This window comes from Microtus oregoni, unplaced genomic scaffold (assembly GCF_018167655.1).
Source record: "Microtus oregoni isolate MIOR12 unplaced genomic scaffold, Mior012 000032F_ref0000030, whole genome shotgun sequence".
Lineage (NCBI taxonomy): Eukaryota > Metazoa > Chordata > Mammalia > Rodentia > Cricetidae > Microtus > Microtus oregoni.
This window is the reverse complement of record NW_024543091.1, coordinates 9,160,899-9,188,635: the sequence shown is the minus strand read 5'-3', so window position 1 is coordinate 9,188,635 and position 27,737 is coordinate 9,160,899. Positions and strand designations below refer to the sequence as shown.

General features: G+C 39.8%; 1 protein-coding gene across 2 annotated transcripts; it reads left to right on the top strand.

Moving 5' to 3' along the window:
* Positions 1 to 27,503, top strand: LOC121466100 (glutathione S-transferase A4). 2 transcript variants are annotated; one of them, XM_041679641.1, is made up of 7 exons: positions 1 to 134; positions 2,225 to 2,329; positions 3,406 to 3,457; positions 5,422 to 5,554; positions 19,003 to 19,144; positions 22,792 to 22,923; positions 27,221 to 27,503. In XM_041679641.1, the coding sequence occupies exons 2-7, from the start codon at positions 2,243 to 2,245 to the stop codon at positions 27,341 to 27,343; spliced, it is 669 nt and encodes a 222-aa protein (XP_041535575.1). In that variant the 5' UTR covers positions 1 to 134; positions 2,225 to 2,242; the 3' UTR covers positions 27,344 to 27,503. The 2 variants fall into 2 exon arrangements, with proteins under 2 accessions (XP_041535575.1, XP_041535576.1); XM_041679642.1 differs by lacking the exon at positions 1 to 134 and adding an exon at positions 715 to 977.
* The last annotated feature ends 234 nt before the right edge of the window (positions 27,504 to 27,737 follow it).

The window sequence follows — 27,737 nt, the reverse complement described above, 5'->3', positions numbered from 1 at the left end:
GGCTTGCGCACTTCCGAAAAGCTCACTGGCTGGTGGGGAAGATTGCTATCAAATCTGAAGGGCTCTGAACTTTCATTTAACAGATTTAGCAGCTTCCTTCTTTAGTGCCTGGAGACCAGTTCTAGAAGAATAAGGTTAGTGTGCGTGGTGTGTGTGTGTGTGTGTGTGTGTGTGTACTCCTCTTGAGCTGAATAGTTACACTAAATCTACAGCTTATAATCGGCAATCGTTTTAATTTGTGATTTATTTGATGGCCATTATTTCAAAGCTTGCATAGGCCAGATAAAAGGCACAAATTTTTCTGCATAGAAGATAAGTGATTGATGCGATCCAGGGGTCTTGGTAGGGTTCGCTTTCTCTGCCAATTAAATTATTAAAAGGCAGGAAAAACCTCGACCTCAAGAGGTAGCAGTGACGAGATCTCAAACACCACAGGCAGGAGCGGACAGAATCAGCAGTCGAGAGGTATTTACTGGGGTCGAGATGCCGCGCGCGCGCACACACACACACACGCAGCACACACAGAGTGAAAGACCCTCCGCAGGGCTGGGGTCTTAAGTCTCTGAAGAGTTGTTTTTCCTCCCCTAACTTAGGGTTGGTCAGTTGGAAGGAAAGGTGTTTTGCAGGCCTGCGACCATTGTGTAAACACGTGCTGATCCCGCTTGGAATTTGTTGAGCTAGTTTTTCTTCAGTGGGCCGGCTAGTAGGAGAAGAAAGCCTCCAAGGCCTTGTTTGAAGGGGCCTTGCCTTTGTCTCCAGCCAGGAGGGTATAGAAGAAGCCAGCCATCTTGAAAGTTCATCTTTATTACTCGTCCTAACTTCTCTCCCTGCTTACCCGGAAGTGTGTGTAACTGAAGAAACTAGCAGATGGACATCCATCCGTGGCCTCACAGGCTTGCATTGTCTGTGCACAGCTTTTATATGACTGGGCATGCTAAAACACCCTCGTTCATTATACATTAACTCTAGCTTCAAAAGTAAGTACGTAAGATTTAAGTGGGGTTTTAACTGACTGATTGACATAAGATACAAAGCTGAAAATTTAAAAATATTTATTAGTATTTGAGCAACTATATATTTGTTCCTCCCTAGAAAAATTTTAAATATTTTGTTTTCTTACTTAAAAAGGAGATAGGTGGCAGCCGTAGCATGCCACAACGCTTCAATGGTAAACAAAATCTTTCTGCAGCCATCATTCAGTAATGTGGTTTTTAATCTCTATGAGTTTGTATAACTACTACTAATTCGTTGATTGTAGGCTTTATTACATTGTGGTCCGTTTGATTTATGACGTCATTTAATTCAGATGTTTCTCTGTTTAGTTTTTGTTCAGATGACCTGTCTATTGGAGAAAGTGGGTAATGAAGTTAGCTAGCTTTTAACTTGGCATTTTCTTTCTTTTTTTTTAAACCTAATTTATTTAATTTTATTCTATGTGCATCGGTATGAGGGTGTCAGATCCCCCGGAACTGGAGTTATAGACAGTTGTGAGCTGCCATCTGGGTGCTGGGAATTGAACCCAGGTCCTCTAGAAGAGTAGTCGGCGCTGCTAACTACTGAGCCATCTCTCCAGCCCCAACTTGATATTTTCTAACTTGTCACCATGATTAACATATTTTTTGCTATTTTGTTGACATGTTATTACCTGGAAAAATAAAGTCTTTGGCACCAATTAAAGGCTCCAAGTTCCCACTGGGCATTCCAGTTCAGATGTTAGAAAAGATATTTTTTTAGAGATATTCAGGAAACCATTATATCAATTCCTGGTTCCTTTCTCCAAATATCAGAGGTGATCTCAAATAATATACCCTTGTTGAGTATAGTTTGTTCTTGTCTCTCAGTTGTGAGCGACAACATTTATAAAGCATAAGGCAAACAATTTTCACACATCTAAGTGGCTAATTTTAAAGACTGCTATTTCTGTTCAAGAAGCGGGACTTTGTTGACAGCCCAGAAGCCTCAAATGCCCCTCCCCAGTCCTAGTCAGGTATTCATAGAGCCATCCTTGGTCCTGCCTTTGTGTTTTTTCTCTATAGCTTTACCTCGAGTGCGTGTGTGTGTGTGTGTGTGTGTGTGTGTGTGTGCGCGTGCACATGTGCGTGTATGTGTGCATCCCTGCACAAGAACTTTGCTTATCCTGTTTCATCCTGGCTATAAACGGTGACAAAGCATACACTGTATACTAGTTTGTTGTTCAAATGCACTTTTTACTGCTTCCCCCTAGGAAACTGAACCAGGAATCATGGAAAGCAAGCCCAAGCTCTACTACTTTCAGGGCAGAGGCAGGATGGAGTCCATCCGCTGGCTGTTGGCTGCGGCGGGAGTGGAGGTTGGTTTCTGGTTGGGGATGGAACTTAAGGCTCAGCTCTTCCTTCTCTTTCTTTCCAGCTGTTTTCTTAGATAAGAGAAAAGCGGGGAGATTAGTGTCAAGCCTGCGGTGCAGGGGTGGAGGGAAGATGAAGGCCTGGGGTCATCTGAAGCTCCTAGAGATGAAAAGATCTTAGAGGAAGAACTGTACATCTAGCCCATTCTCTCTACTGGACTGGTTGGTTTTTCTGAGGCCATTTAACTCCTACCTGAGCACCTCACTGATGGAATGTTCATGGCTGCCTGCTGGAGCCCCAGCCCAGATGTGCAATCTGTTAACTGGCTCTTCCCTTATCTCTAACTCCTGCCCCTGACTTTATAGAATCGGCCTAGAATGGTCTCTCTCTGTCTGCATACCATGCCCTCTGGAGTAAGGGCTCACTGCTGGCTTTGTTTTCCACTTTCCCCTATAAGGACTCTTCCTTAGCTTGCCCATCTGTCCCACACCATCTCAAGTTGTGAAGGACAAAACCACCATAGCAAAGCTTTAGAAAACCCATCAGGAAATGACCATAGCCTCACTTGAGTGGGATCTTTGGATCTCTTTCTTTGACTATATCAGTCCCAAAGATAAACTGAAATTGATCTGGTAGGAAGGAAAAATTATAAAAACCAAATAGGAAAAAGGGAGGGGGGAGGGAAAATTGGGCTGGAGAGATGGCTCAGTGGTTAAGAGCACTGGCTGCTCTTCCAGGGGTCCTAAGTTCAATACCCAGCAACCACATGGTGGCTCACAACCATATATAATGCGATCTGCAACCCTCCTCTAGCGTGTGGGCATACACAGGATAGCTATGAATGCAGCCAATATATTAGTAGACGACAACATCATGTCACAGTGTCAAAAGGCTGGACACCCCTGACAGTTAATCTCTAAATACACGCCCCATCTTACTTTTAGGTAGGAGTCGACAGCTTTGCGGTTCCCTTTTAGATTTTATTCTGAAAGCTCTAAGGCATTTCCAAAAGGTGTCGGAATCTCTGTCTTCCTGCTTCCCATCTTAAAGTTATAACCATGTCTCTCTCTCCTTACTCTAGTTTGAAGAAGAATTTCTGGAGACAAGAGAACAATATGAGAAGTTGCAAAAGGGTGAGCTTTGATTTATTCAATGCTGTCTTATGGGGAAAAAATAAAAACTTGTTTCTGGATATATAGTCATCATATAAAACACAGGTCTCAGAAGTGGCTGCTACTGGAAGGAACTGGCACCAACATTCCTACAAACGCTGCCTGATTAACCCCCGTTTTCCTGATGCAAAGCTAATATTATCGGATCTCTGTAGCCGTCATACGTACCAAGTATCTGACAGCACTGGCCTCAATTAATTAATAGTATAAGTTCCTTAGCGGCTCAGCACCTGACTCCCTTTAGTGAGGCTTAACCTTGTCCCGGTTGCTGGCGGCAGAGTAAGGAGGCTAGCCCCTACGTTTTGTGGTTCACACCTATTTTTTCTTTGTGTTTTTAATAGATTTATCGAATTATGACACACAGGATGTACTTGAGACTGAACCATGCCCATTCTTTTTTTACTTTTAAATTTTATTCTCTGACAATTCCATTCATGTATGTGATTTTGATAACACCCCATTGCCCTCTCCTATCCCTCCCATCCTCCCACTGAATGCTTGAATGCTTTGTTCTTTCTGCCAGTCCCCTTCTTATTTTTTTTTTTTTTTTGGACTCACTGAATTTAATTAGAATTGTTTGCATGAGCATGGTTCAGAGGTTGTTTAGTAGAGCATGGGCGTTTTACAAGTGGCCTTACCACCAAAGACAATGACTCCCCCTCCTCCAGGATCCATTAACTATCAATGGCCCCTCAGGGAAGAATGGAGCCCTAATGCCCCTCCTCTATCCATGATGGAATGTTGATGGGCCCAGTCTTAAGCTAGTCTCAGTAACCCTAGCTGCTGTGATTCCTGGGATGCAATTGACCCAGAGGCACCATCTCACAGCATCCCTCCCCATCCTCTCATTCTTGCTTCCATTCTGGCCCCTCCTTCATGATGCTGCCTAAGCCTTGAAGAGGTTATTTTGCTTAGTGACTCTGTAGGCATCTTAGTCTGTGTGTGTACACACTACAGTATCCACACAAGGACAAAATCACCTAACACACAAGTCTCAAAAGGTTTTCCTGCTGGTGAGCAATAATAAACTACAGTGATGTAAGCAGTCACCAATGAAAACTTGGTTTTGATTTACTTGGATTCCTGGCATTGTTTTCTAGTTCTTATCCCTTTTCAAAGTCCTGCTAAATAGATATTATTGTTAGAGACAGGATGCCGAAGCTCAGGTAAGTAGCTCGCTCTAGCGTGCAAGGCTAGAATGCATGACTGCCTGTGATGTGCTCTTGTGCCTGTGTCCCTCCTGCTGTCATGCCCTACAGAAGCAGGCAATGTGCTTTGCTCATATTCTCAGACCTCCGTCCCAGCTCAGAATATCTGAGGATGAGGCATTCTTGGCAACCTTCATGCCCAAACACTGTTACACAGCTTAAGGTTTGAGATCTTTTTATATATACGTAAAATTTACTCTGTATTTGTATAAACATATGTACAAATATATTGTATAAAATATATGTATTTGTATAAAACAGTTTATAAATATGTATATATTAGAATCAATACAGAAAAAATCTTTAAAAAAATTTTTTTTTTATTTAACTTTATTTTATGTGCATTGGTGTGAAGGTGTCAGATCCCCTGGAACTGCATATTCAGACAGTTGTGAGCTGCCATATGGGTACTGGGAATTGAACCCGGGTCCTCAGGAAGAGCAGTCATTGCTCTTAACTGCTGAGCCATCTCTCCAGCCCCAGAAAAATCTTTTTTAAATTGCTGTTGTTCAATACACACAAAAAGAGCATGAATTAATCAAACAAAGCTTGAATTTGACACGAAATAAATGATTGTCGTTTCTTACCTACTGGGACCTGTCATTCATCATTTTAAGAAGAAACCATTCTGGGGAGTCAGTTGGGCCATCCTGCAGATGAACTGTAACCGTTGAAATCATTGAAGATGAATAGCTTACTCTCTCTTTCATGTCACAGACGGCCGCCTGCTTTTTGATCAAGTCCCTTTGGTTGAAATTGATGGAATGCCGCTGACACAGTCTAGAGCCATCCTCAGCTACCTCGCTGCCAAGTACAACTTGTACGGGAAGGACCTGAAGGAGAGACTCAGGTACCTTAGTGCTCATCCCTCTACTAGATTTTGAAACCAAGCATCTGTGGTCTTATACCAACAGAAACCTGATTTGATTGCATCTTTCAACCGGCACTGAAGGGGGAGTGTAAGGGAACAAAGGGGAGGTGCTGTTGCTAGAGGAGGCAGGACTTGTGCAGAATTCTGAGCACATATCTACCCTCTCTTTGGATATAACCCATACTAGTCAGCTTATAGTATTCTCATATTCATGCCTAGAAAACTATGATCTCAGAAATTGCCCTAGTGAAGTATTTTACATGAAGGTGAGAATGACTGATTCAGCAAACAAACCCTGAACATATTATCAATGATCTATTTTGCTATCTGTTGTCCATTACAATAAAATAGTCCCACATAAGCTCAGAATGGAGTGTAATAAAGGTCTCACAAATCAGCAGTACTCTGCATTTGTGGGGAACAGGAACCAAATCCAGCAAGTCAAGGAGCCCGCACACATTTTTACATCTGTATATGTAGTACATTTGACCATGCCTAAAATGGGCCAGTATCTTAAAGGTTATCGGATGAGGGAATTCCCACAGCACCTCCCCCTTTTATCTAAAATAAAAGAGTTCTAAGCCTAATACAAAACTGTACACAATAAAAACAAATATCAAATATAAAAATTAGAATTACAACCAGCATAAACAATATCAAGCATGAAACATATGCTGAATGCTTCAATACTTATCCTATCCTAAGGAGTCTAAGTCTTGTCTTAGAAATAGCTTGGCTAAGTCATGAGAGGAAAGTAACTATGACTATCTAGTCTTCAACCCCATCAAAGACCTGAGAAGGGAAATAATATTACTTGAGTAAACAAGAAGTGCAATCAAGCACCTTCCAAAAGGTGCAATAAATGACAGAGACAACTGGCTATCTGGGCAATTACCCAAAGTCTCATTTGCAATGTTGGAGCTACCAACTTTGGCTAAGGCCTAGAGTAACTGACAGACTATTTTCAGAGGCAGGAACATTTAAAACCATCTTACTCTGTCTTGGCAATGTTTGGCAGTCTTTTTTCATATATCTTGCTTGTCCAGTTTGGATACTGTGCATTTTGTCAGTGGTCATGGCATCAACAGTTCCTTTCCCAACGGCTGGTTTTGCCAAGAAGAAAACAAGCTCCAAGTGGAGTATCTTCGGTGCCCATCATTCTCTTGGGAATACATCGGATCTGCCAGGAGCAATGGTGTCTCGCATTAACAGAACCCTAGGTTATTTAAATGCCATATTCTATAGTTCTTTGAAGTGGTTGAAAATTACCTATCTATGCAGAATAGAATCTCTATGTATCTAAAGAATCCGATTAGTCTAACTATAAGTATATAACAAACATGGATGACTATTGACCTATAATCTTAATACCTATATAGCTTAAAGACTAAGGCTTTATACTAGAATATTAGATAATCTTTAAACAACTGTGCAGCAAATAAAGACAAGGACCTCAAAATATAAATAGTGTCTAACTATCTTGATCAGAGGTAGAAATGTCTAGTACAATATGATATATGTATATCCTAAAATTGTATCAATATGCAAAATATCTTAAGCCAAGGTAGAAACATGCATGCATACAATATGACAAAATAACTTTTGCATAGGTTCACAAATATAAGCAAAATAGAAGCATATTCAATATAGCATATAATTTGAATTTGTAGCAATACATAAGAATTTATAGCAATGTAGATTGTCTATAAATAGTAGCTCACAAGTATTCACTTATTATTATTATTATGAATAAGCTCACACTAATCTACCTATTATCCCATTCAATTCCTTTTGTTTTAAAGAGACCCCTTACATAATTTCTACCTCAACCCCAACCCTATACCACTTGTAATTAACCCCTAATAGATGTACCTAACCCTGAGGACATACTTTGTTGGGAGAGGGATATCATTTTCTAGAATTACTTTCAGCTGTCATGAGGGTGAGGTTATTTCTATGGGATCCTGTAAAAACTAAAATGACGGTTAAGTTCTTTTTTTTTTTTTTGAAATATTTATTTATTTATTATGTATACAATATTCTGTGTGTATGCCTGCTAGCCAGAAGAGGGAACCAGACCCCATTGCAGATGGTTGTGAGCCACCATGTGGTTTCTGGGAATTGAACTCAGGACCTTCGGTAGAGCAGGAAATGTTCTTAACCTCTGAGCCATCTCTCCAGCCCCCGATGGTTAAGTTCTTATTTGAAGTTCTGGCCAGAATGTTGTAAGAAGGTGCACCATTTCAGCTAGCCAAGTTGGAATCATCTTGAGCAGCTGGTACCCAAAACTGATCTTAAAGTACCACTATCTGCATCATGACGTCATATCAACCAGGTGGAATCATTGTTGTGGGGCCCCATCTTCTTCCTGGAAACTTCAAAGATTACTTCAGGAGAATTTATTGTTCATTGTGGAAAACTTAAACATTATTCATATAGACATTTATTTATTTATTTAAAGATTTTATTTGTTTATTATGTGTACAGTGTTCTGTCTGTATGCTTGTTGGCCAGAAGAGGGCACCAGATCTCATTACAGATGGCTGTGAGCCACCATGTAGTTGCTGGGAATTGAACTCTGGACCTCTGAAAGAGCAGTCAGTGCTCTTAACCTCTGAGCCATCTCTCCAGCCCTAGACATATATTTAATGAAAAGTACAATAGAGACAAAATAGTATGGGGAGATGTTGCGGGAGGTCCTCCCACTCCTCCAGCCTATCACCGCTGAGGTACCAGCCCATTGGGGCGTGGTTTCTCTCCCTTTAAAAAAGCGGCCACTTCCCTCTCCTCTCTCTCTTCACTTCCTGCTCCGCCTGCGACTAGACTCCTTTCCTGGTTGCATAGAGGGCTGTTGCCTGGGACAGTGATCTGTAAGTTTTTCCCCCTTTTAATAAATACCACCCTAATAATCATAACCCCGAATTGGTGTGGCATTGTTTGTGACTTACGCCTTCATTTTGGCGCCCAACGTTTGGTTTTAGAACCTCTCCTTTCCCCACTCGCAGCCGCGAGTTCGGCTTGGCGGCCCCAAGTTCAGCTTGGCGGCTGCGGGCTTGGCGGGCGCAAGTTCAGCTTGGCGGCCGCGGGCTTGGCGGGCTCTAGTTCGGCTTGGCGGGAGCCCTCCCCTTCCTCAGCCGCCAGCGGCCTTGGACTCCCCACGTGGATTTAAACTCCACAGGCCCGCGTAGTCTCTGGCCGCGTGGTTTGCTCTTTTCTGAGTCATTTTTAAATCTCCCTTGCAAGTACAGCTCTTAAGTGGCACGAACCAGAGCACGTGGTTGCTGAAAGCTGCAACCCCTCAGGGTGACTCTGTCACGTGGAGGCATAAGCGGCTTCCAGATTGCTCTTCTCTACCCCTGGATTCTGGGTTTCTGGTTCCGTCTCAGGAATTGATTTAATTACATTTACTTTGTTGAGAAACTTGCATTTTCCAGTTTTTAACATCTACTAAGGCACTGAAACAGGACCATGTTTTCACCGCGACTCTGCAACAGCGCCACCTGCTGGATAATAGGTAATATTGCAGTTTTTGTTTCTAACGCAAATTTTACTGCTTTGTTTTCACTAATACAATGGATTAGTAAATTTATATTTACTAATACAACGAATTACATCATACAAGGTTTATATGATTATGGGGATACCATAATTTGCTTGTTACTAGCCTTCAGTTTTCTTTTCCATATTCTATCATTAAGGAAGAATATGGCACTACTAAGAACGATTGAATCTTTACGTACTAATAATGAACAGAAGAATATGGCACTCCTAAGAATGATAGAATCTTTACGAACTAATAATGAACAACTAATTGACAGGATTAAAATTATTGAAAATCAGAGGTTATCTGAACAAGTGGATACTATGACAGACAAAATTGATTCCATATCCAAGGGTATTAGAAAGTTACCTGAAAGGGTTCAGGCTGTTGAATTTGACGTTCAGACTTTATCACAAAGTTTTGATAAGGTAACAGACAGAATGTACCTCCAAGATGGGAATCTACATGATATACAAGAAAAGTTTAAGGAGGACATGTTATCTTTGAAGGAAAAAATTAAAGCTTTGGAATCACAGGTGCAGAATGGGGACCAAAAAATTGATACCTCAGTGAAATCACTGGAAATATATACAGGTCAGGAGATTCAGGATTTAAGAGAGACAATGATAAAAAGATTTGAAAAGATTGGGGAAATTATTGCAGCTGGTGAACAGAGTAAGGAGGCACAAGGACAGGATACAAGGCCTCCACCAGCTATTAGAACTGGCTTACCCAGGGTTCTAGCGACATACCCTATACTTAATTCTGAAAAAGCATCAACTTCTAAAGGCTCAAAGGGAGTCAGAGAAGCTAGATGGACGCCAATAGCAATGAATGATCTGAAAGAAATTAAGCAAGCTGTTGTTAATTTTGGCTTGCACAATGCATATGTAAAGGAAATGATAAGGACTTGGGCTTCTAATGCTAGAGCTACTCCCCATGATTTCCATCAGTTAGTGTCTGCAGTTTTAGATAATGGACCTTCCTTGATGTTTGGAATTTATTTCAGAGAAGAATCCAAACATATGGAACAGCAAGGAAGAGCAAAAGGTATTGAGGTTTCCCAAGATCAAATTCTTGGTGCAGGAGAATATGCTGATCCACAGGTCCAAGCTCTTTATGACGATGAAGTACTGTGTCTATGTCACCAAGCAGCTTTAAATGCTTGGAATAGGATACAAGATCCAGCAAAAAGGGTTGAATCATATACCAGAATTAGGCAGGGACAGAGAGAACCCTTTATTGACTTTTTGCAAAGATTAATTAAGGCTCTGGACATAGGGGTAACAGACCCAGAAGCTAGACGAATACTTCTTGAATCTCTAGCTTTTGAGAATGCAAACATAGAATGCAAAAAGATAATTGGGCCTTTAAAGTCTAGATCAGCACCTATGGATGAATGGATTCAGCATGCGATGAATGTTGAGACGTTTAGCTATAATGATGAATCTTGGGTAGGAGAAGCGATTTCCAAAGCAATGAGGAGACATCAAACTGCCAGGTGTTTTAATTGTGGTAAATTAGGACATTTGCAAAGGAATTGCAGGCAAAGAATTTCTAGGAATATCTCTTCTGGGAATGACAAAAATAGGAGACCTCGGCCTTCAGGTATATGTAGGAGATGCGGTAAAGGCAGGCATTGGTCCAACGAATGTAGGTCAACAACAGACAGACGGGGCAATCCGATATCATCGGGAAACTCCTTGGGGGGCCTCTCGCAGGCCCCCAAGCCAACAGTGGCCCAGTCATTCCCAGTCACAGTGGAGAACGTTCCTCACCAAGAAAATTAAAAGCTCCAATTTCTGCTGTAAAAAGTAATACTGGTCTAAATGAAGAATTACGTGTGGAGGATGAGTCAAAAAACCCAATAGGACAGAGTAAACGTATATTTTGGCAGACTTCTATTAATGATCAAAGACCAAAGCTAAGAGTCTGTATAAATGGCACTTTTATTGAAGGCTTATTAGACACAGGTGCGGATGTAAGTATCATTACCCCAGAATCTTGGCATCCGAATTGGCCTCTTCAAGAGGTAGATGTTCAGTTCCTGGGAATTGGAACCCTATCTCGTGTAAAACAAAGCACAAGATGGGTTGAATGCATAGGGCCCGAAGGGCAAATAGGAAGACTAAGGCCATATATAGCCAATATTGCCATAAATTTATGGGGCCGTGACCTGCTACAGCAATGGAATACCCAGATTAACATTCCTGTATTTCCAGGAACTCATAATTCTGGGAAGGATATGATGAGGTATTATGGAAAAAGGTCACCAGCCATTCAGGCTGTACAAGAACATACAGCAAATACCAAACCTTTAGAGGTACCAACGGCCCTACCTTTAAAATGGCTAACTGAGAAGCCAATATGGACCAAACAATGGCCTCTAGCTGAAGATAAACTACAGGCATTGGAACAGCTGGTGCAAGAGCAACTAGATGCTCACCATATTGAAGAATCAACCAGCCCTTGGAATTCTCCTGTGTTTGTTGTAAAAAAGAAATCTGGTAAATGGAGAATGGTGACAGATCTAAGAGCTGTCAACAAAGTAATTCAACCTATGGGCCCACTACAATCTGGAATTCCTTTGCCTTCTCTGTTACCAAAAGGATGGCCTCTTATAGTTATTGATTTGAAAGATTGTTTTTTCACTATACCGTTACAAGAAAAGGATAGAGAAAAATTTGCCTTCACAGTGCCTACTTATAATAATTCTCAGCCTAATAGGAGATATCAGTGGACTGTCCTCCCACAGGGTATGCTCAATAGTCCTACACTGTGCCAATATTTTGTAAGTAAGCCATTGGAAATAATTCGTAAACAATTCCCCAAGTCCATCATTTATCATTACATGGATGACATCTTATTATCTGATTCAAATAAAGATACTTTAGAAAGGATGTTTGAAGAAGTAAAGAAAGTCTTGCCTAGGTGGGGATTACAAATTGCCCCTGAAAAGATTCAAAGAGGAAATTCTATTAATTACCTAGGTTACAGAATAGGGTTAGAGAAAATTAAAACGCAAAAGGCACAAATTAGGAGAGACCGGTTAAAGACTCTTAATGACTTCCAAAGATTGTTAGGAGACATTTCCAGTCTACGACCAGCTGTTGGGATAACACCTGATCTAATAGTTCATTTAAACAAAACCTTAGATGGTGATAAAGATTTGAATAGTCCAAGAGAACTGACAGCTGAAGCAGAAAAGGAACTGACAATGATTGAGGAAAAATTACAGGAGGCACATGTGGATAGGGTGAACCCAAATCTTAGCTGCATCCTAGTCATATTGCCTTCCAGAATTTCTCCTACAGGGATTCTAATGCAGAGGGAAGATATTATTTTAGAGTGGATATTTATACCTAATAAACCAAGTAAAAAATTAAAAACGTATGTGGAAAAGGTCTCTGAATTAATTATAAAAGGTAAGCTGAGACTTCGTCAACTAGCAGGTATAGACCCAGCAGAAATTATAGTGCCTTTTACTACTGAAGAAATAAAAAAGTTATGGGAAGACAATGAACCGTGGCAAAGAGCTTGTGCTAACTTTTTGGGAGAAATTAATAGCAACTATCCCAAAAGTGATAGACTTAATCTCATAAAAAGAACTTCTTGGATTCTTCCTAGAATTGTACGTGATGCTCCAATAACTGGAGCCCGTACGTTCTATACTGATGCAAATAAATCAGGGAAAGCAGGTTACAAGTCAGATGAATTGAGTAAGGTGGAACAAAGCCCTTATAATTCTGTCCAGAAGGCAGAATTATATGCCATTCTTATGGTGCTAAGGGATTTTAAAGAACCTCTTAATATAGTTACAGATTCACAATATGCAGAAAGAGTTATCTTGCATATTGAAACCGCTGAATTTATACCAGATGACACAGAGTTGACTTCATTGTTTATCCAGGTACAAGACATAATCAGGAACAGGCTTTGTCCGATGTACATAACACACATCCGGTCCCATACAGGTCTGCCTGGTCCTCTAGCCCAAGGCAATGCTGAGATTGATCAATTATTGATTGGAAGTGTGTTGCAGGCCTCGGAATTTCATAAGAAGCATCATGTCAATAGTAAAGGCCTAAAGAAAGAATTTTCCATTACTTGGCAACAAGCTAAGGACATTATAAAGAGATGTCCTACTTGTTCTTTCTATAATCAAACACCGTTGCCTGCAGGGAGTAACCCAAAGGGTACTAAGAGAAATGAAATCTGGCAGATGGATGTGTTCCACTTTATGGAATTTGGTAAATTAAAATATGTACACCACACCATAGACACGTATTCAGGTTTTCAATGGGCTACAGCCCTGAGCTCAGAAAAGGCTGATTCAGTAATCACACATTTATTGGAAGTTATGGCCATCATGGGTATACCTGCGCAAATAAAGACAGATAATGGTCCAGCATATGTATCTAAGAAAATGAAACGCTTTTTTGATTATTATAATATAAAACACATTACAGGTATACCAAATAATCCTACAGGTCAGGCAGTTATAGAAAGATCAAATCGTACTATAAAGGATATGCTGAACAAACAGAAAGGGACTGAAAATACCCCCAGAAATAGATTACATAATGCTTTATTAACCTTGAATTTTCTTAACGCTAATGAGAAAGGAACGACAGCAGCAGAAAGACATTGGATAATGGAAAAGTCTGCTGAACTAAATCAACCGATTTATTTCAAAGATGTGCTGACCTCTCAGTGGAAGCCAGGAGATGTGCTACGTTGGGGAAGGGGTTTTGCTCTTGTTTCCACAGGAGAAGAAAAATTATGGATACCATCAAAATTAATAAAGTTTCGATTTGAAGAGGAGAAACCTCTTGGAAAGGAGAAATGACAACTCATCCACAACGATGATATTCATACAGGTGGTAAGAAAAACATATAGAATGGGGGCAGGGTTCTGTTCTTATCTCCACAGGAAAACACTCATCTTTGAGAAATTCAAGGGACCCTGGATGTTTGGATACTGACAGATGGAAAAATACCTGCCCAATAGGAAATATCAAGACAACTGAATGGATTGTGTAAGTAATATTAAACCATATTTCTAAATTTATAAAGCTGGTTTTGAAGTTGGACTCTGGCTCAGTCCCTCTCCAATTCCAAGCCTGTTAGTAAGAGAAAAACCCAGAGTTTCTGGAGTTTCTGTCTCATGTCAAGAGCCATGATATGGGACAGAAAGAAATATGAGTTTAGAAAACATCTTTGCTTTTCTTCATATCTATCATACTTTTCATTGAATATATCTATCATGTCTTTCATTGAATATATATATATGTCTATATATGTCTATATGATTAATGTTTAAGTTTTTCATAATGAACAATGAGTTTTTCCTGAAGTGACATTTGAAGTTTCCAGGAAGAAGATGGGGCCCCATAACAACAACTCCACCTGGTTGATATGACGTCATGATACTGATAGCGCTACTACAAGACCTGCTTTTGGTACCAGCTGCACAAGACAGTTCCAACTTGGTTAGCTGAAATGGTGCACATCTTATACAACATTTTGGCCAGACCTGCACAAAATACTCAGAGACTATTGGCAATTTTAAAAGACATTGATCTTGAAATTTAACCATCATTTCACTTTCACAGGATCCCCCAGAAAGAACGTCGCCCCCATGACAGCTGGAAGTAATTCTAGAGGACGACGTCCCCTTTCCCAATAAAACTTGCCCTTGGGTTTAGGGACATCATTTAGGGGTTGATTATAATTAGTATACGATTGAGGGTTGGGGGAGGAATTTTAAACGCTCAGGGATCATTTTGAAAAAAAAAAAAAAAAGAGGGATGATGGGATAATAGATTTGTAATTGTGAGTTACTGTTTTTAGACAAATACATTGGTATAGATTCTTGTATATTGATACAAAGTTAAATTATATTGACTATTGTACGCATGCATGTTTCTACCTCTGTTTAAAACATTTTTTTATGTATTGACATATATTGTATTGATATATATATATATTGTATATATTTACCATATTGCAGTGTACATTTCTACCTCTGATTAAGATACTTATATAATGACTGTGTATTGATATATATTTACCTACTGCAATGTTTATTTGTACATTGTTTATATTTGGAGGTCATTGTCCTCATTTGTTTCACAGTCGTTTATTGTCTTAGTCTTTAAGTTAGATAGATATTGAGAATTATATAGACTAATAGTCATCTAAGTTTGTCATTTATAATAGACTAATCAGGTTCTTTAGATATATAGAGATTATACTCAGTATAGATAGATAATCTTCAACTTCTTCAAAGAGCTGTAGAAAATGGCCTTTAATCTAACTCAGAGTTTTGTGGTAGTGAGACACAATTGCTCCTGGCAACACCACTCTATTCCCGAGAGAATGTTGAGCACCAAAGACACTCCACCTGGAGCCTTCTTTTTGGCAGAACTGGCCTTTGGGCAAAGAAATGCCCATACCTCAATGACTGACAAAGATACAGAGCATGCATCAGTGGATAAAACAGGGCTGTCATATCCTGCCAAGACAGGGTAAGATAGTTTTGAAAAGTTGCTTGCCTTTGAAAATGGTATGTCAGTTATGTTAGGCCTTAGCCAAAGTTGGTTGCTTCAACGCTGCTAACGTGATTTTGGGTGATTGCCCAGGTAGCCAGTTGTCTCTGTGATTTGTTGCATGTTTTGGAAGTTGTTTTACTGAACTTCCTAATTACCCAGGTAACATTATTTCCCTTCTCAGATCTTTGATGGGGTTGAAGACTATATAAATGTAGTTACTTTCTCTCATGACTTGGCCAAGTTATTTATTATACAAGACCTAAGCTAGTTAGAATAGGATATTTGTACTTATTGTATATAATTTCATAGTAGGTTTAGAACTCTCTTATTTAAACAAAAGGGGGAGGTGTTGCGGGAGGTCCTCCCACTCCTCCAGCCTATCACCGCTGAGGTACCAGCCCATTGGGGCGTGGTTTCTCTCCCTTTAAAAAAGCGGCCACTTCCCTCTCCTCTCTCTCTTCACTTCCTGCTCCGCCTGCGACTAGACTCCTTTCCTGGTTGCATAGAGGGCTGTTGCCTGGGACAGTGATCTGTAAGTTTTTCCCCCTTTTAATAAATACCACCCTAATAATCATAACCCCGAATTGGTGTGGCATTGTTTGTGACTTACGCCTTCAGGGAGAAGTAAATTTTTTCCTAAATTCTTTTCTTTTCTGTCCCATACTAGATAGTTCTTGATATGAGACAGAAACTCTGATTTTTTTTTTAACAACATGCTTGAATTTAGAGAAGAACAGACACTATCCAATTCCAAAGTCACCTTTGATTTTTAAGTGATTTATGTTTTTATTGTACTAAGAAATATATATATTTATAATAAATAATATATATAATAAAATTTTATAATAAATAATATATATCATAAAATTTTGCACTGTAGAGGATATGGTACCATAAGTCAGATTCCTCTTTGGTTGGTGATTCTTTCTGGATAGCTATCTTTTCTTCTTTAGGCATCTAGAAGTCTAAGTTCTCTCAACTTTTTGAAGGTGAGTATTTTCCTGCAAAGACAAGATCAGAACCAACCCTTATGAGGTTTCTTTACCATCTGTAAGACTGTCACCTTTGTGGATGAGCTGTCATTTCTCTTTCTCAAGAGGTCTCTCTTTTTCGAACTAAATTTTTATTAATTTTGATGGTATCCATAGCCTCTCTTCTCCTGTGGAAACAAGAGCAGAACCCCTTCCCCAACATAGCACATCTCCTGGTTTCCAATATGAGGCCAACACATCCTTGAAATACACTGGATGATTTAATTTAGTTCTTTCTATTATCCAATGTCTCTCTACTGATTGTTCCCTTCTCATTAGCATTAAGAAAATTCAAGGTTAATAAAGCATTATGCAATCTATTTCTGGGGATATTTTCCATCCCTTTCTGTTTGTTTAATGTATCCTTTATAGTTCAATTTGATCTTTCTATGACTGCCTGACCCCTAGAATTGTTTGGTATAGCTATAATATGCTTTATATTATAATAAGCAAAAAACTGTTTCATTTTCTTAGAGACATATGCAGAACCATTATCTGTCTTTATTTGTGCAGGTATACCCATGATGGCCCTAACTTCTAATAAATGTGTGATTACTGAATCAGCCTTTTCTGAGCTCAAGATAGCTGCCCATTGAAAACCTGAATAGGTGTCAATGGTGTGATGTACGTATTTTAATTTTCCAAATTTTGCAAAGTGAAACTGTGAGATTTCATTCCTTTGAGTACCCTTTGGGTTATTCCCTGCAGTTATCAGTATTTTGTTATAGAATGAGCAAGTAGGACATTTTATTATAATCTTCTTAGTTTGTTGCCATGTAATAGACAACTCTTTCTTTAAACCTTTGCTATTGACATGATTTTTTAAATGAAATTCTGAGGTCTTCAGCACAGTTTCAATCAGTAATCAATCAATTTTTGCATTACCTTGAGCTAGAGGACCTGGCAGACCCGTATGGGATCAGATTTGTGTTATGTATATGGGACAAAGCTTATTCCTGATTATATCTTGAACCTGAATGAATAATGAAGTCAATTCTGTATGATTTGATATAAATTAAGTGGTTTTAATATGCAAAACAACTCTTTCTGTATATTGTGAATCAGGAACTATATTTAGTTTCTTTAAAATCCCTTAGTACCATGAGACTAGCATAGAATTCTGACTTTTGGACAGAATTATAAGGGCTTTATTCTACCTGACTTAAATCTTTTGATTTGTAACCTGCCTTTCCTAATTTATTTGTATTAGTATAGAATGTATGGGCTATGGTTATTGGTGTGTCACATACAATGTGGGGAAGAATCCAAGTAGTTCTCTTTATAAGGTTAAGTCTATCACTTTTGGGATAATTGCTATTAATCACTTCTAACAAATTGGCACAAGCTCTTTGCCAGGGTTTGTCATCTTCCCATAATTTTTTAATTTCATTAGTAAAAGGTACTATAATCTCTGCTGGATCTAGTCCAGCTAATTGATGAAGTCTCAATTGTCCTTTTATAATTAATTCAAAGACCTTTTCCACATAAATTTTTAATTTTTTACTTGGTTTATGTGGTAAAAAGATCCATTATAAGATAATATTTTCCCTCTGCATTAAAATTTCTATAGGGTAAATTCTGGTGGGCTATATGACTAGAATGCAGTTAAGATTCAGATTCACCAAATCCACATGTGCTTTCTGTAATTTCTCTAATCCACATGTGCTTTCTGTAATTTCTCTTCAATCAAAGTTAATTCTTTCTCAGCTCCACCTGCTAATTCCCTGGGACTATTTAAGTCTTTCTCACCATCTAAGGTTTTGTTCAAATGAATTATTAGATTGGGTGTTATCCCAACAGTGGGTCGTAGATTGGAAATGTCTCCTAGCAATCTTTGAAAGTCATTAAGAGTCCACAATGGGTCTCTCCTAATTTGTGCTTTTTGTGTTCTAATTTTCTGTAAACCTATTTTATAACCTAGGTAATTGCTAGAATCTCCCCTTTGTATTTTTTCAAGAGCAATTTGTAATCCCCATTTAAGCAATTCTTTCTTTACTTCTTCAGACATTCTTTCTAAAGTATCTACATTTGAATCAGATAGCAAAATGTCATCCATGTAATGATAAATTATAGATTTAGGCAATTGTTTATATATTATTTCCAATGGCTGACTGGGTGGGGCTATTGAACATACTACTGTATCACCTGGCTAGATTTGGTTCTGGAAATCATTCCTGAGAGCGGAAGATTTTTGGGAAAATTAAACACCACTTGCTAGCACTATGTATCCTGTCCTGTGTTGCCCTGGGAAGCCTGCTCTTGAAGGCTCCTTTCCAATGGGAGTCTATGGTGTTCTTTCAGGATTGACATGTATGCTGATGGCACCCTGGACCTGATGATAATGATCGCCCAGGCTGCATTTAAACCCCCGAAGGAAAAAGAGGAGAGCCATGCTTTAATAGTGAAGAGAGCTAAAACCCGTTACTTCCCTGTCTTTGAAAAGGTAAGCTTGTATTCTTCCTAATATGCAGAATATTTAAGAATGAGTGTTCAAAAAGGTAAGTGAAATATGGGTACCAGTGGGTAGAGGCACCTGCTGTCAGGACTAAAACCTTGAATTCAATCTTGGAAGCTCAGATGGTAGAAGGAGAGAACCAACTCCTGTAAATTGTCCTCTGGCCTCCTCATGCCATGGCAAGCATATCCCCCCGTATACAGTCACACAAAATAAAACACATGTATTAAAGGACTGGCTGTGTGAGAGAGTTCCTGCTGTGGGGTCTCTGGTGGTTTGAATGAGGTAGCTTTCATAGGCTCGTATATTTTGAATACTTGGTCCCCTATTTATGGAACTGTCTGGGAAGAATTAGGCAGTGTGGTCTTATCGGGGGGGAGGTATGTCACTGGGGGCAGGCTTTGAGGTTTCAAAGCCCACACCATTTCTAGTGAGTTCTCTCTGCCTCATGCTTTTGTCTCAAGATGTAAGGTATCATCTACTGCTCTAGCACCACGCCAGCTTACCTGCTGCTATGATCTCTGCCACGATTATCATAGATGCTAATCCTCTGAAACTATAAGCCCCAAATAAACTCTTCCATCAGAGGCTGATTTAGTCATGGTGTCTTTTCCTAGCAATAAAAAAGTAACTAAGACAGGGTCAAAACTTAAGAAAATATTTACTTTTTTATTTTATGTGATTGGGTGTTTTGCCTGCAAGTATGCCATGAACTTCATGAATGCCTGGTACATGTGAAGGCCAGAAGAGGGCATCTGATCCCTTGGAATTGATTACAGTTGGTTGTGGGTTTGGGCATTGAACCCAGGTCTTTGGAAGAGCAAACAATGTTCTTAACCACTGAGTCATCTTTCTAGTCCCTAGGGTCAAACTTTAATAATATGGGTTCCAAAATTATGGAACCTCTAATAAAACAATTTCTGTTCTGTTTTTAAAGAATCAATAAGCCACTAGCCCAAGGTATCAACCACCTTGAATTCACCTTGAATCCAGTACTGGAAGCTAACTGCCTGAATAAAGAAGACAAAAGCTTTTAAATTGGAAACTTTTGTGCAGCATTCAGTGGGAAATGCTAATGAAACTGTTTTCACAACACATCTTGAAAGATTGCAAGTCTCTAGGGCAGTGTGTGGAATGGTGTGGAAGACCTGTTAGGGCAGGGCCCACAACTAAAGGTTTTGTAGGATATTGTGTAAACTGAGATGCAGAGTTCTGTCAGTCCTTCAGTGTTCTAGATGAGTTCCTTTGATTCAAGGACAAGGCCATGAAGCACTTTCATCTAAATGTCACAGAGTTTAGTCTGCTTATGCTGTAGATTGTAAACCAGGGAGTCTACCCAATACTTCTCAAAACATTTAAAAATGACTCATTTGTTCAAATCTGGATCAAGCTTAACTTTACAATCCTAATTAGAAGACTTAAGGTTCCTTTTTCTCTGTTAGCTACCCCTTTCTTGTCTCCCCTCCTTTTCTATTGCATTTTTATGTGGTTTCATGATTTTTAGTCAACACAACCTATTCCTCTATTCCTCAATGTCCTGGAATCTGGAATTATAATCTTGATTGGACTCAGGTCTAACTATTTGGCCCCCAGCATACTTCATAGATGGCACTGTGTAAATCATCAAGAGGCACAAGTTGTCCGATGGTTGTTCTTTGTACAATAGACAATGCCAGCCCATGATGGTTTATTAGTAGATGTGAAATATTGACCTCTCTCTCTCTCTCTCTCTCTCTCTCTCTCTCTCTCTCAATCATCTATCTATCTATCTATCTATCTATCTATCTATCTATCTATAATCAATCTATCTATCTATCTATCTATCTATCTATCTATCTATCTATCTGAGACAGGTTCCCTGCACTCTAGCCTAGCCTCATATTTAACTATGTAGTCCAAGCTGGCTATGGCCTTAGTCCTCCTGTCTCCCCCTACGTATGTGACTGCAGGTGTGTTTCGCCATGCCCAGCTCTCTTCCCTCATTTAAATAGACTATTCTCTACACAAAGATACTCCCAAACCAAGTGCAATAGGGCACTCCTGTATTCTCAGAACTTTGGAGATCAGACAGAGGAGAATGTGGAGTTCAAGATCAGCCTGAGCTACATAGCTAGACAGAGACGGAGAGAACATGAATCTCTCTCCTACATGACATACTTAGTTACTCTGGAGTGTGGTTTCTATAAAAGATGGAGATGCATGCTTTCTTTTTATTTAATACATAAAATAATTACTTAGCATATTCAAGTAGGAACAATTAGGGTGCTATTGGCATTATTATGGTTTTATCTTATAAGTAGCTTGATACTACTTTCTCTCATAGATTTCCGCATGCTTGTCTTAGTCGCTGTCCCGTTGCTGTGAAGAGACACCATGACCATGGCAACTCTTATATAAGAAAACATTTAACTGGGGCTATTTACAGTTTCAGAGGTGTAGTCCCCATCATGGTGGGGAACATAGTGGCATGCAAGCAGACGTGGTGCTGGAGAAATAGCTGAGAGTTCTACATCTGGATCCACAGGCAGTAGGAGGAGCTTGGGATGAGCTTTTGAGACCTCAAAGCCCAAGCTCAGTAACATACTTCTTCCAACAAGGCTACTGCCCCTAATCCTTTCAAAGAGTGCTACTCCCTAGTGACCAAGTATTCAAATCTACAAATCTATGGGGGGGGGGGGGAGTCATTCTCTTTCAAACCACCACAATGTTTATTGTGCTCAATTTATTTGAAGATCTTAATCAGAAACTATAACTATTCCCCATCATCAAAAGAGAAGTGTAAGAATTGGTTTCATATATTTCTGCCCAGTTTTTCAATATAAATAGATATTTATAATAAATAGATATTTTCAATTATAGATAATTGTGGTTTGTTGAAGTTTCTTACACCCCTGTTCGATCATTTAGATGATTTTCCAAAGCAGAATTTCTATGGAGCTATTACTTGGCATTTACAAATGTCAATCCTGTTACTTACTTGCTTAAGACCTTTTTCTTTTCATTAATTTTTTTTTAGATCTAAATTTATTCTGCCTGCCTGCATGTTTGTGTATCATGCGTGTATCTGATGCCCATAGAGGCCAGAAGAGGGCGCCAGATGCCCTGGAACTGGAGATACAGAGGCACATGTGCTGTTAATCACTGAGTAACTTATCCAGACCCCTTCCCAAGTTCATATATATAGAATGAGACTTCATTCTATAGTTTACGTATTTGCTACTCAAAGCTGATTCTGGTATCTTTTTATATCCGCTTTCCACTGGGTACTGAAAAATTAGCTTTTTTTTTTTTCTGGTTTGGGTTTCTGATTCCACTGGGGACTTATTTTGATTTGTGTCCCAACAGCTGGGTCCCCAATAATCCTAGCTCCCATGTGTCCCTGTACTGGTGGGTACAGTTTTTTTACTCCCTCCATGCTTTCCAGAAAGTGCCAGCCCTTCACCACATAGGCCTTGATAGTCACTGACTCATTCCCAGAAGATTCCATCATTTCACGGTACGTGCAAGAGAGTTGACTTCATCCGTTCTTGCTAGCTTTGGAGATCATCAAAGACTCCTCAGTGAGCCTCAGAGTACAGTGTTCAGACGGGCAAATCATCATTGCTTCCATTAAAGTATGTCTTTCTTTTCTGTAGATTTTGAAAGACCACGGGGAGGATTTTCTTGTTGGCAACCGGTTCAGTTGGGCAGACATACAGCTGTTAGAAGCCATTTTGATGGTGGAGGAACTCAGCGCTTCCATTCTGTCCGACTTCCCTCTGCTGCAGGTAGGATGCTTGTCGGTACAGATATGCCTTCAAGCCAGACTTAAAACTTGAAGAGAAACTATCTCAAAGGCATCGTCAAACTTATACTGTAGGATCTGTTAGGGAACGGCACTTAATATGATGGGAAAATGGGTGTTTGAGGTTCTGATATGAAGGTTTAAACTGCTGGGGCACACAGCTCAGAGGCAGAGCACATTATACACATGTATGAGGTCCTCGATTCAGTCCCTGGTAGTTGCAAAACAAATAATGAACATTCAGGACTGTCTTTTCTTCTTCCTTTTCAGCACTCTTAACATTGTTTACTCGCGACGAGAGTCTTTGTCCTTTTAGCCTAGCTCCTATCAGATGATGGTGTCCACTTTTAGTGGTCCTGATGCTGGGTCATCTCTCAGTCAACATTGCCTTAGTTTCCACAAAGAATCCCACTGTTGCCACACTTATTTGGCCCCTGCTCTAGCTCCTCACATTTTTCTCAGAGAGAATCATTAGGTTGTGTCTATTAAGAACAATGTTTTTAATTAGTTTCTCTAAGGGTGTCTTACCGGGTAAACAGACCACATTTAAGGGCGGACTCCATGCCCAGCAGTAGACGGCCAACACCAAATGAACTCAGTGGCATTTTTGGAGGTTTTTCTTTTTAACCTTACTAGTCTTTTGCTTGTATATTATGGTTTCTGATTTTGAGAATTTTTTTATGGGTTTTGTATGTGTGTATGTGTGATGCATTTCTCCGGCTCTTTCTTAGTTTTTTTCCTTTTTATTGCTGTTTATTTGTCTTTTATTTGCCTTTCATTTTCTTGGAGTGGGGGAGGCTGGAGAAATAGCTCAGAGGTCCAGAGGTCTTGATTCAATTTCCATTTTTTTTTTTTTAACTCATGGTGGCTCATAACCATCTGTAATTAGATCTGGTGCCCTCTTCTGGCATGTAGACATACATGCAGGCAGAAAACTATATACATAATAAATAAATCTAAAAAAAAAAGAGAGAGAAGGCTTGGAGTAGGATGGGTGAGGAGAATCTGGGAGGAAGGAGGTAGGAAGGGAAAACCATAATCTGAATATATTGTATGAAAATAACTATTTTCAATAAAATATTTAAAAATGAATTAGTTGTCATTTTAATGTAAAGAATTTTAGGTACTGTGAATTATAAATGAAAATGTGTATTTAAAAAAAAAGAACAGCACTTGGCAGTGGTGGTGCACTGGAAGGCAGAGGCAGGTGGATCTCTGTGAGTTTGAGGCCAGCCTGGTCTACAGAGTGAGTTCCAGGACAGGCTCCAAACCTACAGAGAAACCCTGTCTTGAAAAACCAAATATAAAAACAAACAAACAAAACCCCAGCATTTCTTCCTTCTTATTACAAAAGAAAAGGTGTGTTTATGCTCCTACAGTATCTAAACCAAAAGATAAACGGGGAAAAAAAATATAATTCTACAGGCAGGAAACTTCTTTACCTATCACTTTGTATTTTCCCTAAAATAGGATTATAGTAAACATTGGATTTGTGGTCTGTTTTTAATGTTCTTTTCAATAATCATGAATATATCTATATGTCAACAAATATTCTTCTGTGGCATAATGTTTATTTTCATTGAGCAATAGAACAATATAAAAAAACCCCAGCAAAGGCATATAAGAAAGGTTCAAGTTGAGAAATTCCCATCTCTGTAATGACCCCATCTTCCTGTCCCCGTTGTCCTTTTACTCTTTCTTGTGTGTTCTCTCAGTGTTCCTATGTATAAGACATAAGCAAATATACAAAAGTATTCTTGCCCTAGCTATAATTTTCTTACACAACTCTTGCTTCATTTTAAATTTAATTTCACATGCATGTATGTCTGTGTACACATGTGTGCAGATGTCCTCAGAGGCCAGAAGAAGGTGGTAGGTCACCTACAACTGGAATTACAGATGGCTGTGAGCTCCCACACGGGTGCTGAAAATCAAACCTAGGTCCTGTGGAAGAGCAACCAGTCAACTCTCCGCTCCCTTTGTTTTTACAAAAAAAAAAAAAAAAAAAAAAAGCTTTCTAGATATTTTCCTCCATCTACCAATATAGAGAACTCTTTTTTCCTTTCATATGTTATGTTTAGAGTTCCTGGCTTAAATTTCCTTTAAGAATTGTATGCACACATGCATGCACTCACATGCAGACACATGAATCCCTCTGCACACACGCTACTGGCACGAAATGTATCATTTTATATGCTCCAAAACATAGGATTACACTAAATATTCTGTGGCCTGTTTATATAGCTTCACAGTGATCATGAAATGTTTTCATGTATGCATTTTTATATGTGTAGCCATTTTCCTTTCTCATGTATTTTGTTGCTTTAAAGGCTCTTTTATGAAATTTATTTTTGATAATTCCTTTCACGTGTATACTACTTTCTGACTACTCTTATCCCTCCTCTGCCCTCATCAACCTTCCCCACAAATCCCTTTGTTTTGCTTTGTGACCACTGAGTTTAACTGGGTCATTCCATGAATATGGATGTGGAACAGTCCGTATGGGCATGGTGAGCTCAGCAGTGACTACATAGCTGAAGACAATGGGGTCCCCTCCCCAAGTATCTCTAAGTCCTCCACCATTCAGGACTGACTGTTGACAGGGACAATCTCCCACCCCTTTATTGATTAATTAATTAATTAATATACTTATTTATGATAGGTTCTCACTGTATAGCCCTGGTTGGCCTGGAGCTCATTATAAAGGCCAGGCTGGCCTTGAACTCACAGACTTCCTGAGTGCTTGGATTAAGGGCATGTGCTATCACACCTGGATCACCTGCCTTTTCATTTTTAAAAATACCTTGTTTTTTTTTTTTTTTCCCTCTGCCTCCATTTCCTCTCATTTGTATTCATTTCTATATCTCTGCCTGCCTAGGGCCCTCTTTTCTATACCTGCACACCTTTTCGGGGAGACCCTTCCAGGCAGAGCGCGCTGGGGTTAGCCTTTGCTCTTGCACTGTGCAGGCTCCGCCCTGATCCTCCTTATGGAGCCAGTGGATGAAAAGCTGTTTCCTGGCCTCTTTCACCAGGAATGAGAATTCTCATCCCTCCTCCATAGTCTGGGAACAAACAAACCCAATTCAACTTGCGGTCACCAGAGGGCGCAATGAGACCCAGGCAAGGTTTAAAGCCAGTTATGGAGCCCTCCCAAAAAAAAAAAAAAAACAAAAAACCTAATTTCTGAAATGCCTTTTCTTCTTCTTTTTTCTGTCTGTGACCTCTTCATCACCTTTATTCCAAGTGCAGCACAATTTTGTTTTTTTTGTTTTTTTTTGAATTTCTATAGTTTTTTTAAATTTATTTATTTATTAAGGATTTCTGCCTCCTCCCCGCCACCGCCTCCCATTTCCCTCCCCCTCCCCCGATCAAGTCCCCCTCCCTCATCAGCTCGAAGAGCAATCAGGGTTCCCCGACCTGTGGGAAGTCCAAGGACCGCCCACCTCCTTCCAGGTCTAGTAAGGTGAGCATCCAAACTGCCTAGGCTCCCCCAAAGCCAGTACATGCAGTGTGATCAGGGAAATGCAAATCAAGACAACTTTAAGATACCATCTTACCCTGTTAGAATGGCTAAAATAAAAAACACCAATGATAGCCTTTGCTGGCGAGGTTGTGGAGAAAGGGGTACACTCATCCATTGCTGGTGGGAATGCAAACTTGTGCAACCACTTTGGAAAGCAGTGTGGCGGTTTCTCAGGAAATTCGGGATCAACCTACCCCTGGACCCAGCAATACCACTCTTGGGAATATACCCAAGAGAGGCCCTATCATACAACAAAAGTATATGCTCAACTATGTTCATAGCAGCATTGTTTGTAATAGCCAGAACCTGGAAACAACCTAGATGCCCTTCAATGGAAGAATGGATGAAGAAAGTATGGAATATATACATATTAGAATACCTTGTTTTTTTAAAAAAAATGTGTGTGGGTGTTTAGCTGTATGTAAATCTATGTGCCATGTGCACACAGTGCCCAAAAGAGACCAGAAGAATATACTGGATTCCATAGCCAGGCGGTGGTGGTGCATGCCTTTAATTCCAGCACTCAGGAAGCAGAGGCAGCCAGATCTCTGAGTTCGAGGCCAGCCTGGTCTACAAGAGCTAGCTCCAGGACAGGCTCCAAAACTACAGAGAAACCTGTCTCAAAAAACAAAAACAAAACAGCAACAAAAGAAGAGAGACTATATATAAAGGCCTGAGCTCCTCTTTTATGGGAAAACTGATTTCTTAACGATTGTGACAGCTATTGAGCTCCTGACTCCACTGCTTCCTGTTTTAGGCATTTAAGACAAGAATCAGCAACATTCCTACAATTCAGAAGTTTCTGCAACCTGGGAGTCAGAGGAAGCCACCTCCAGATGGCCACTATATTGAGGTGGTCAGGAACGTTCTGAAGTTCTAGTGGCAGCAGGCCTTAAGGTGGCCACAGCGAGTATCCAATTTCAGCATCACCGTAGACCAGCTACAGAGCTTTCCAAAGCAAGGTATAGATCCTAGGAGGCTTCGAGAAGGAAAACCTTTCTGTTATCAGCAACCCATGTCAATTAAATATGGTGAAAAATTGTTCTGTTTGGTTTGGTGTTTGTTTTAAGCTTGTTGGTTGTGGATGACAGTCTCTGAACGTCATGAAACCAGAGGTCCTTATGAAGAGGTGACCGGCAGACAGACATACTCAGGACACTGGAATATGTGGGGCATGATTGGTGTCTGTAAGAAGAGCAGGATGGTGACCGGGGAAGGGAGACTGCAGACGTGGGAGCAGAGGATCACTTCAATACCTACACTGGTTTCTGGAA